Source organism: Neoarius graeffei, chromosome 23 (assembly GCF_027579695.1).
Source record: "Neoarius graeffei isolate fNeoGra1 chromosome 23, fNeoGra1.pri, whole genome shotgun sequence".
Classification (NCBI taxonomy): Eukaryota; Metazoa; Chordata; class Actinopteri; order Siluriformes; family Ariidae; genus Neoarius; species Neoarius graeffei.
Window position 1 is genome coordinate 14,259,450 of NC_083591.1, and position 12,151 is coordinate 14,271,600.

General features: G+C 39.5%; 1 protein-coding gene across 4 annotated transcripts in view; it reads right to left on the minus strand.

The window, feature by feature from the left end:
• The window catches only part of dock10 (dedicator of cytokinesis 10), a 282,351-nt gene that overhangs the window by 55,252 nt on the left and 214,948 nt on the right, over positions 1–12,151 (minus strand). For all 4 annotated transcript variants that reach the window (XM_060905824.1, XM_060905826.1, XM_060905823.1 and 1 more), the window contains exons 26-34: positions 11,223–11,336; positions 11,036–11,107; positions 10,208–10,354; positions 8,145–8,228; positions 7,915–8,011; positions 7,772–7,804; positions 7,218–7,396; positions 4,980–5,096; positions 487–607 (exon numbers count right to left, since the gene is read on the minus strand). In XM_060905824.1, the coding sequence (XP_060761807.1) occupies positions 487–607; positions 4,980–5,096; positions 7,218–7,396; positions 7,772–7,804; positions 7,915–8,011; positions 8,145–8,228; positions 10,208–10,354; positions 11,036–11,107; positions 11,223–11,336 (964 nt within the window). The remainder of the gene's footprint in view (positions 1–486; positions 608–4,979; positions 5,097–7,217; positions 7,397–7,771; positions 7,805–7,914; positions 8,012–8,144; positions 8,229–10,207; positions 10,355–11,035; positions 11,108–11,222; positions 11,337–12,151) is intronic.

The following is a 12,151-nucleotide window of genomic DNA, read 5'->3' on the forward strand; positions in this document are numbered from 1 at the left end:
ATGGCGGCACTGACACCTGGCTCACACTTCACGTTTCAGAGTCTCGGACAAGTCTCGTGAAGATTGCGCGGATAAGCGACGCCTGCTGTAGACCAAACAAAGTAAATTCAACATGGCTAAAAACCGAATAGGCTAATAAGTATAATATTTATTTGCAATTAGTTGCCAATACGAGTCACGATATAAGGTTACTAAAACTGAAAACGTAATTGAATAACACGTTAATTAAGAAATAAAGCAAGTTTAAAATGACTTCAGTTCCCCTTTAAGGTTGTCATTTTGAGATGCTTGTAATAATAATTATTATTTATTCTTAAAGCGCATTACATAAAATCTCTCGTCTTCGACTCGTTCAGTATCATGCTAGCTGAATGGAATATATCTGATATACCACCCAACCCCAGCCAATATTATTTAATTATACAAGGCAGAGCCTAAATGGAGATGATTTGACATGAAGTTGACCTGTTATAACCTTACCCATACCTGTAATAGAGTTGAGCACCTCCTTGGACAAAGCGGCATCGACAGAATTTCCATGACGTGTGCTGTGACCACTCTGACCCAGCAGCCCTCCTCCTCCTACACTCACATCATCTTTGGAACCCTATAAAGAAAATGCAGTTAAAGCGTTTTCAGATATATTATCGGATACACACCTGAAGAACTCTCTAGTATTTACTCATGACTGGGTCAGTATTCCAGTGGTGCTTGAAAGTTTGTGGACCCTTTAGAATTTTCTGTTTCTGCATAAATATGACCTAAAACATCATCAGATTTTCACACAAGTCCTAAAAGTAGATAAAGAGAACCCAGTTAAACAAATGAGACAAAAATATTATACTTGGTCATTTATTTATTGAGGAAAATGATCCAATATTACATATCTGTGAGTGGCAAAAGTATGTGAACCTTTTGCTTTCAGTATCTGGTGTGACCCCCTTGTGCAGCAATAACTGCAACTAAACGTTTCCGGTAACTGTTGATCAGTCCTGCACACCGGCTTGGAGGAATTTTAGCCCATTCCTCCATACAGAACAGCTTCAACTCTGGGATGTTGGTGGGTTTTGTCACATGAACTGCTTGCTGCAGGTCCTTCCACAACATTTCGATTGGATTAAGGTCAGGACTTTGACTTGGCCATTCCAAAACATTAACTTTATTCTTCTTTAACCATTCTTTGGTAGAACAACTTGTGTGCTTAGGGTCATTGTCTTGTTGCATGACCCACCTTCTCTTGAGATTAGGTTCATGGACAGATGTCCTGACATTTTCCTTTAGAATTTGCTGGTATAATTCAGAATTCATTGTTCCATCAATGACGGCAAGCCGTCCTGGCCCAGATGCAGCAAAACAGGCCCAAACCATGATACTATTACCACCACTACCACCACGTTTCACAAGTGGGATAAGGTTCTTATGCTGGAATGCAGTGTTTTCCTTTCTCTAAACATAACACTTCTTATTTAAACCAAAAAATTCTATTTTGGTCTCATCTGTCCACAAAACATTTTTCCAATAGCCTTCTGGCTTGTCCACGTGATCTTTAGCAAACTGCAGATGAGCAGCAATGTTCTTTTTGGAGAGCAGTGGCTTTCTCCTTGCAACCTTGCCATGCACACCATTGTTGTTCAGTGTTCTCCTGATGGTGGACTCATGAACATTAACATTAGCCAATGTGAGAGAGGCCTTCAGTTGCTTAGAAGTTACCCTGGGGTCCTTTGTGACCTCGCCGACTATTACACGCCTTGCTCTTGGAGTGATCTTTGTTGGTCGACCACTCCTGGGGAGGGTAACAATGGTCTTGAATTTCCTCCATTTGTACACAATCTGTCTGACTGTGGATTGGTGGAGTCCAAACTCTTTAGAGATGGTTTTGTAACCTTTTCCAGCCTGATGAGCATCAACAACGCTTTTTCTGAGGTCCTCAGAAATCTCCTTTGTTTGTGCCATGATACACTTCCACAAACATGTGTTGTGAAGATCAGACTTTGATAGATCCCTGTTCTTTAAATAAAACAGGGTGCCCACTCACACCTGATTGTGATCCCATTGATTGAAAACACCTGACTCTAATTTCACCTTCAAATTAACTGCTAATCCTAGAGGTTCACATACTTTTGCCACTCACAGATATGTAATATTGGATCATTTTCCTCAATAAATAAATGAACCAAGTTTAATATTTTTTGTCTCATTTGTTTAACTGGGTTCTCTTTATTTACTTTTAGGACTTGTGTGAAAATCTGATGATGTTTTAGGTCATATTTATGCAGAAATATAGAAAATTCTAAAGGGTTCACAAACTTTCAAGCACCACTGTAGATGTTACAGCACAGAATATGAACATTAATATGTTAATAAGCTTTGGCGCTGCTGATATGAATGCCCTGTTAACGGTTTCAATAAAAGCTCATTATTAGATCTTAAACTATATTTGGACACCTCTTTAATCTCAATTGAACTAGATATATAATTAGGGACACAGCCCTTAATAGCTTTCAAAGTAGTGACTAAAATTTTAAAATGAATCCTTAATCTAACTGGCAGCTAGTGCAAGCAACATAAAACTGGTGTAATGTGGGAAAATCTAGAACCAATACTAATGAGCCTGGCTGCTGCATTCTGAACTCTTTGAAGAGTATTTAAATGAACATCAGGCAGCCCATAAAGAAGGCAAATACTATTATATACTATTTATTTTATTAAACCAGAAGGGCACTCGGAAGAGAGCATACCTCCACCAAGCCACATATTTTCAACATCAAAATCAAATCACTTGAACCTAGGATGATACTAAAGCTGTCCACCAAATTTCATCCAAATCCATTAAATACTTTTTGAGTCACGTTGGGAACAAACAAACAAACAAAAAAAAATCCTGCATCCACGTACATATCCAGATTTGCATCAAAATCTAACCATTTGTTCCTTGGCCCATGGATCATCTTTCCTCAAAATTTCATCAAAATCTGTTTACTGCTTTTTGAGTTACATTGGAAACAAACAGACGCGAAAACATAACCTCGTGATAAATACATAAATACTGTGTAGCATCCACCATACAAGCCCCTGTGTGACCTGTTGAAATGATCAGATATTACAGTAGAAACCTGCAGCTGGAACTACTGTTAGAGCTGCTGTTACAGAAAATTAATCAACAACTCAAATGATCCATTAGAATTAAAGAATTCAACAGCAGTGTTGTATAATTCAGGGGTTCTCAACCTTCTCTACTTTGAGGCCCACCTCTTCATACTTGCAACAAGTCAGGGCCCGTTAAAAACGATCCCCAATTATTTTGGCTCATCTATTCTATTAGAATCTAATAATCTATTGTAAAGTGTATTAATGGGATGCAACATCATTCCCTGTTACAGATAGGAATGAAATAAATGCAATAAAAACACATTTTTAGATTGTAGCTATTGTATTTAAAACTGTATGGATGTGCCAGAAGCCAAACCATGCACACTCAGTCAAAAGGGATTCATGATCCAAAAGTGGAGTCTGGTCCATTAACACAAGAACTTATTGCCATGTTTGTGTACAGCAAACAAGCAAGTTATTAAAACCAAGAAGTACACTGAAAATAAGTGGATATAGAAACCACTCAATGGGATTAAATCCTTACACGGTAACAAAGAAGGATTTTTCCTATGAAGTTTGACATTAGTAGAAAAAATTTTGGTCCTATTGTGGCCGGAACTAAATACAAAGATGATAGTTATGCATACTATTAATTAACTTAATGTGAAAACAATTAACAGATAATCAACAGATTCAAGTTTTTTTTAAAGATTGCGTATATTTTTAGTCTTTTATACTCGTATTTGTAATTATTTGTATCTGTACATGCCCGACCCCACCAGCTCTGCTGATCAACTTATTGTGTTTAAATAAAGTTATTCATTCATTCATTCATTCATTATGAATTGGAAAATTAGCAATCCGTTGAGTTCCCCGACATCTCAAACTACCTGGTGCTGCAGACATCGTTCTATACGGAAAAACAGATGAAAACCTGGAAGAGCACAGAAAGGTAAAATTTTTTATATGTGGCTGGGTTAAAGATCTGGGGATCAGGATACTACAAGATAAATCCTGTATCGTTTTTGCCCGGGTAAATAGGAGTTTCTGGGCTTTTTGTACGCGTTGGTAGGATGCTACACGTTTTGGTATCGGGTGTAAACAAAGGATAGCTGTTTGAGTCCCAATCCTCCCTGTTCTTCTCTTCCAGCAGGCATCACAGATCCATAGAATTACCCACAAACGTATTTATTTATAGCTCTCTCTCTCGCTCTCTCTCTTTCTCTCTGTGTGTACGTGTGTGTGCACGCACACGCGGGTTACATGTAGAGGAGGAAAGTGACCAAATAAAGGCTTGTTTGTCTTAATTTGCCCACAAATGTATTTATTCCACTTGAAGTGTTCGGCAAACCAGCTACTGGATTTGGGACACAACGACATCCTGAACTATTTAGTATTTGGCTTCAAACTTGAAAAGAAATTCACAACCCACTAGATGGCGCTTCGCGGCCCATTCCCAGTGGTTGAGAAACAGTGGTATAATTAACCATGTACCTTGCCTGTGTTCCACTACATAACAATAATAATTCAATGTGTGTTTTCTATGTAAAGCTGATATGTTTACGCATGAATTTGAATTAATAAAGGAAGGACCTCGGAACATTATTGTGGGTCCAGAAGTCATTCCTAGTCACTTTTAGGAAACAACACTGCATCTACATTTCGAACTGCGATACCCAATTCTTTATAAATGAGGCCTCTGGGCTGGATTTTTGTTGGAATACGATTCGGTCATAAATTAGAAACATTGAAGAACGTTCTGGTCCTTTGAAAACTATATCTGTCCAGAAGACGGATATTGAACACTGGTTATTTTTACTGAAGGTTAAGAGCCAAAAACATCACGGGTTCTCCATATTCGTAAGTGTGTGTGTGTGTGTGTGTTTTACCTGGTCACTGGAGGTCAAGTAAATGGGGAAGAGGTCTCTGAGGAAGAAGCGTGGCATATTATCCAGGATTAGACCATACAGGGGCAGATATAGAGAAGCGATCCTGGCCTGCTTCTCCTGAACACACACACACAATTGCTGTTCACACACAGAGGACTGTGATACATTAGGTATAAAACAATAGCTATACCAGGGACAGCATGGACAATGTTGACTTTAGTATGGACTTATTCTCAGGGCAATCTGTAAGCCTGGCTTCAACTCAACATCCATTTATTTCACACACACATGTCCCAGCCTCTACACATAAATGGGTGGAGGCACCAAGCTTTAATATTTTCCTGCTGTTTCGGTGCTTTTCTTTCCAGCATTGTTCTCCCAAGACACACACACACACACGAGTTTTAAAGTCGCATACTACATAATGGCTTGATTGAATCTACTCAGCACATAAGATCAGAAAACCAGTTTCACTGAAAATCTGTCATATATAATAAAAAATCTGCCTTATATAATAAAACCAAATGCATTTTCAGCATGAGAAAAGTGGTGTGAGCGAGCGTTCTCTGCCGTATGCAACGTTTTACAGGAATTCTGTCAATAACCCTGTTGGAAAATTTTTATATGATTCCCATTGGAGTTAATGGGTCACCATGGCAACATTATATAAAGTCAAGGGACCCCCATGACTCCCTTGCATGTGATACTATAGTACGGTCATGGGAAATAACAACGTGCATATGAGACGCTGCTAAATTTAACAGTACCCCCCCCAACCTCAAATAACTAATTCATAAAAATCCAATAGGAAACCTGTGGAAATCCTATTCGAATGGGTCCTCCACAAAAATCTATTGGAAAACCCAGAGAAATGAGACTATATTCTAGTGGCTAACCCACAACGAAATCCTTTTGGACTGTGAGATGATAATAATAAACCATGAACTCCCATTAAAATCCCATATACAGCGGTTCCGAGTTACCAAAGCATTCCAATGAAATACACGTTCACACGTGTACACGTCAATAAGAAGAATCCGATGTAAATATTCACGTAAACACATCCATTTGTTGAAAAAAAAAAAGAAAAACCAAATGCAGATCCTTCTTCTATTTCATTGCATCAGGAATGGAGAAGAACTAAAGTACTGGATGTGATCATGCTTTGGGTCGTGACATACCTCTGCATTAATCAGACAGAGGACAGTTTGGGATTTTCCACATTTTCTCCCCCACCAAAAAAAAAAAAAAAAGATATACTGTAATAAGCCACTGCTGCAAACCATCATGGATTCCCCCTTCACCTTTCAGTTACCATGGAGACAAGTTTTGGTTCCTGTTTCTGTTTTGGTCTGGTTCCCATCCTCCTTCTTTTTACTGGTACTTGACTGTATTTTTGTACCATTGCAAAGTCTTATCATGCATTATTGTCATTAGGGCCCAAGCACCGAGCACCAGAGCGTGGTCTCTGGTGTCCACCGGAAGGCGTTGCGCCAAATCCTAAGGATTCTTCTTTTTCTTCAAGTCTTGGCCATTTTTGAGGTGGTTCCCATGGGCGAAAACTCATGAAATTTGGTACACACATCAGTCCAGGCCACTGCTACTCAGGGATAGAGGCTTGGCTCTGGGTGAGTCCGGGGGACTCCACAGCGCCCCCATATGTCCTTGAGACTTTTTCCCGGTATATAGTTTCACCTATCTGTGTCAAATTTGGTAGGTGTGTGAGGAGCCCCAAGACGAACAAAATTGTAATGTACATTGTATTAGCCATACTCTACAGGAAGTCAGTTGTTTTTGGTTTTGTGCATTTTGACACGTGTTACATTTTGACATTCTCCTCCTAGGCAGTTTGTTGGATTTATGCCAGATTTGGTATACTCAGTGCTCGGGCCCTTCGTCGCCACTTGTGGCTATATTTAAAGCTTATTTTTTATACACAAAGTGTTTCCTAGTTCTGCGATTTCCTGGTTTGGACTCTAGTTCCCATTTCTGATGCTTTCTACCAAGGATTGTTAAATTTGCTCGAAATAAATCACGTACCAAGTTGATGCACAAGTTTGCGCTCTGCTTGTACTCTCTGCATGTTTCAGCCTTTACACACAGATCCTTTCCAGCCTTTTGCTTCTTATCATTAACGATTGATAACAGCTCTGCTGGTATCATTAATAATAAACCATATTATCTCTGATACTTGGTGAAAATACACCAAATAAAGTTGTAAGGAAGTTTTAGGGTTACCTTCAAGGCGTAACGAGAATCCAGAGAGTGCTTGGCCATCAGGTTCTTCAGGCTGGCCAGAGCCAGGTGCCTAATGTCTTGTTCATCTTGGAGAGCCAAGCCGAGTTCCCTCAACAGCAGACCTGTCAGGAAATGTTTCCTGCAGAACTCCCCGGTCAGGCTGTACTCTGGCATATCCACTAAGAGATTATATATATATATATATATATATATATATATATATATATATATATATATATATATATATATAGAGAGAGAGAGAGAGAGAGAGAGAGAGAGAGAGAGAGAGACGACATTTGACATTTAAAGGGTACGTATTCAAAAGAAATCAACCAAATGTCAAATATTCACAGCCATTAACAAGGCGGGACGATGAACTGAAACAGACTCACAACTGAAGCCATGGATGCATGATGCTGTGGAATGTTTAACCTAACAGTATATAAGACTCGACCTAACTCGAGACAATATCCTACTTCGGATAAATCATCATGTACACGAGAGACAAGTTCAATCAATGCAAATGCGATATTTACTTAATGTTTAATAATTACCCTGAGCGCTTTGCGTTTCCGGGGAGGCCTTATCTGATGGGATGAACAGAAATGGAGGAAAAAATGTTAATGTGATGTTGTCTGTGTTAATGAGGACAAGACCAATGAGGTTGGAATGAGGTGTGGCTTTGGAGCTGGCTGACCTGTGATTCGTGCAGAAGGGATGGGCAGGCTGAGAGGGATGTAGTGCTCGTGGTTGCACACCTCCCTCAGGAACTCGAACTTGAATTCGCACAACAGCTGCTCAAAAACACAGTCACAAAACAGGTCAGGATTGGGCACTGATCTGGACAGAAGGTCAATGCCATGCTGCAATCGTGCATTTAAGAATTTACGCAATGTTACACGCAATGTTTGAGTAGTTCCATGCTACCTTGTTGTCACTGTTTGTGATCATGTTGATGTAGTTACTGATGAGTTTGAAGGTAAAACCTCTGTCCATCACAGTGAAGCAGCGCTGTAAAAAACATACACACACACACGCACTGTTAACCTCTACCTCACACATGCAAACAGAACATACAGTGCCTTGCAAAAGTATTCAACCCCTTGCCTTTTTACCCATTTTGTTACATTACAACCTGTAATTTAAATTTTTTTTTATCTGAATTTTATGTAATGGATCTGCACAATAAGTTGGTGAAGTGAAATGAAAAAAAAATATTAAACAAAAAATTTTGAAAAATAAAAAACTGAAAATTGGCATGTGCATATGTATTCACCCCCTTTGCTCTGAAGTCCCTAAAATGTTCTGGTGCAACCAATTACCTTCAGAACTCACATAATTAGTGAAATAAAGTCGACCTGTGTGCAATCTAAGTGTCACATGATCTCTCAGTGTATATATATACCTTTTCTGAAAGGCCCCAGAGGCTGCAGGACCACTAAGCAAGAGGCACCACTAACCAAACAACACTGTAGAGACTAAGGAGCGCTCCAAACAAGTCAGGGACAAAGTTGTTGAGAAGTACAAGTCAGGGTTGGGTTATAAAAAAATATCCAAATCTTTGATGATCCCCCAGAGCACCATTAAATCCATCATCATCAAATGGAAAGAACATGGTACCACAGCAAACCTGCCAAGAGAGGGCCGCCCACCACAACTCACAGACCAGGCAAGGAGGGCTTTAATCAGAGAGGCAGCACAGAGACCAAAGGTAACCCTGAAGGAGTTGCAGAGTTCTACAGCAGAGACTGGAGTATCTGTCCATAGGACCACAATAAGCCGTACACTCCACAGAGCTGGGCTTTATGGAAGACTGGCCAGAAAAAAAAGTCATTGCTTAAGAAAACATGTTTGGAATTTGCCCAACAGCATGTGGCAGACTCCCCAAACACATGGAAGAAGATTCTCTGGTCAAATGAGACTAAAATTGATATTTTTGGCCATCATGGGAAACGCCATGTGTGGTGCAAACCCAACACCCTGAGAACAGCATTCCTACAGTGAAGCATGGTGGTGGCAGCATCATGCTGTGGGGATGTTTTTCATCTGCAGGGACAGGAAAGCTGGTCAGGACTGAAGGAAAGATGGATGGCACTAAATCCAGGGGAATTCTGGAGGAAAACCTGTTTGAGTCAGCCAGAGGTTTGAGACTGGGACGAAGGTTCATGTTCCAGCAGGACAATGACCCTAAACATACTGCCAAAGCTACACTGGAGTGGTTTAAAGGGAAACCATTTAAATGTCTTGGAATGGCCTAGTCAAAGCCCATACCTCAATCCAATTGAGAATCTGTGGTCAGACTTGAAGACTGCTGTACACCAACGCAACCCATCTAACTTGAAGGAGCTGGAGCAGTTTTGCCTTGAGGAATGGGCAAAAATCCCAGTGGCTAGATGTGGCAAGCTCATAGAGACTTATCAAAAGCGACTTGCAGCTATAATTGCTGCAAAAGGTGGCTCTACAAAGTACTGACATTGGGGGGGGGTGAATAGTTATGCACATTGAAGTTTTCTGTTATTTTGTCCTATTTGTTGTTTGCTTCATAATAAAAAAAATTTCACATCTTCAAAGTTGTAGGCATATTCTGTAAATGAAATGATGCAAACCCTCAAACAATCCATTTTAATTCCAGGTTGCGAGGCAACAAAACCCGAAAAATGCCAAGGGGGGGTGAATACTTTTGCAAGGCACTGTATAATACCACCCTGTGAAAACGACCAAAGTCCTTCGTCCATGTAAATCTATACCCACCCAGCCAATAATCATCAGAATAAACGATTTCTTCCAAACATCCAAGAATTTTGTTTTTCCAAATATCCATCCATGTAAACGTCACATCTGGCATTGGCATACCCAACTTTCTTTCGGCTGTGCTTTATATTTTAATGTTAATCTCCGCTCAGTTTAACTTTTTTTTTGGCAGTAAATATTTCTCTTTGAAACTACACACAGTATTAAGGCTTAAAATAGAATAAAGCACACACACTCACTTTCACAAAGGCAGCAATAGCCTGGCTGGCACTGCGAGTCTCCTCAGGCAGGTCTTTACTCTTCCAGAAGATGTGATCTGACATTGTCATAATCAGAGTCTCCAAGTGGCTCTGGAAGGTGCCTGGGAACCGTTGTGACCGAGGAACCTGTTTACATACATAGATGACCTTTTAACAAGGTGTACTCCATGAGATATGCAGTGAAAACAAGGAACAATCAAGATAACTTGTTTTATTTGATCCACATTCACTGGATATGAGCAATCACACGCTCTGATTGGCTACTCGACTACTAGGCTATCAACTTGTATCCTGCGAGAAGAGAAAAACAAAATGGCGGAGCGTCATGCTGAACCAACCAAGGACAAAATAAAAACTACCTGAAAAATAAACGCCAAAAAATACAAAAAAGCAACAAATGTATTTCATGGTAAGAGCATATCTTTTTTAATTTTTCAAGAATTATTATTATTATTATTATTATAGCATTTTTCACAAATTGCTGTTGTCATTTCGCTGGTTTGTTTACATTCTAAGCGGAAATAATTTGGTCGGATGTTTTGTGTAAAGTTTTTATTTATCGAATTTGCAAAAAATAAACATAAAAATGCTCTGTTTCTCAAAATCCAGTAAACGTGGATATAAAAAAAACCAGTTATTCCAGTCAATCTTGTCGTACATTGCTTATAGACAACTCGGCGCTATGCACTTCGTCAGCTATCAGCTCATGTACGACTCGATTTCATGGAATAACTGTTAACTGTAAGTTAAGAATATTATGCCTCCAAAAAATGAACTTATTATGTGAAAGGAAAGGTGCACGTTTACTTTTAGCTTCTCTGAATCAACCAGGTGCTGGGCCATGGACTTCGCTATGATTTCCAGAAAGAACCAAGAAAACTGTACAAGGAAGGAAATGAATATGAAAAGAAATGATAGGTGAGATACTCGTTAATTCAAGATTCCCAATCCATGCAGGTGTGTATCGCAGGGAGAATTGCTTGTGTTGTTTCACCTTGAGGATGTTTTTCACAGCCGACTGCTCGTTGCTCTTCAGGTCAGAGTTCATGCCTTTTGCCAGCTCCTCATGCACGGTCCGGAATCCATGTGCCTCAGTCTTAAACACAAACTGTTGAAATAGAAGCACACATCTGAAATATGTAATATCTGTGAGAAGGAAAAAAATAAATAAAAAATTGTGCAAATTTTATATCTCGTTTCACGTGTTGCACGATGCGACATCTTCAGTGTAAAATGTACAGTCGAAGCTACACTTTAGCTTTCATAATCAAATAATTCAGGGGAAATGAATATGCATATTGGAAACGCCCCCAACCCGACATGCCCCGCCCATTTGCAGTGCAGTGTTGCACGGCCCGGATTTGCATACCGGAACTAGGGCCTGACCAATAACGAATTTTCAGCACAGATACGCCTAACGATCAAAAAGGTCTGTGATTTTCCAATAATCGATATTATCAACTGATACTCATGCCCTCAATTAAAAAACAAACAAACAAACAAACAAACAAACAAACAAAAAACGACACGCATCTTCATTCAAACTGGAATGAATTGAAATGATTTTGAATAGTATAAAAATAGTCAAGCAGGCCAAAATGTACATTAAAAAAATGTTTTAACTATGTACCGTACACAACAGAATTACTTTAAAGGAGAACTGAAGGCAATTTTTTTTAATCAAAATTCTATTTATCTTGTTTTATTAAATATACAAATGCAATTTCGATAGCTATTTTGTCACTACTGTAGCAAGTTATGAGCGTTTGAAATCTCATCTCATCATTTCTAGCCGCTTTATCCTTCTACAGGGTTGCAGGCAAGCTGGAGCCTATCCCAGCTGACTACGGGCGAAAGGCGGGGTACACCCTGGACAAGTCGCCAGGTCATCACAGGGCTGACACATAGACACAGACAACCATT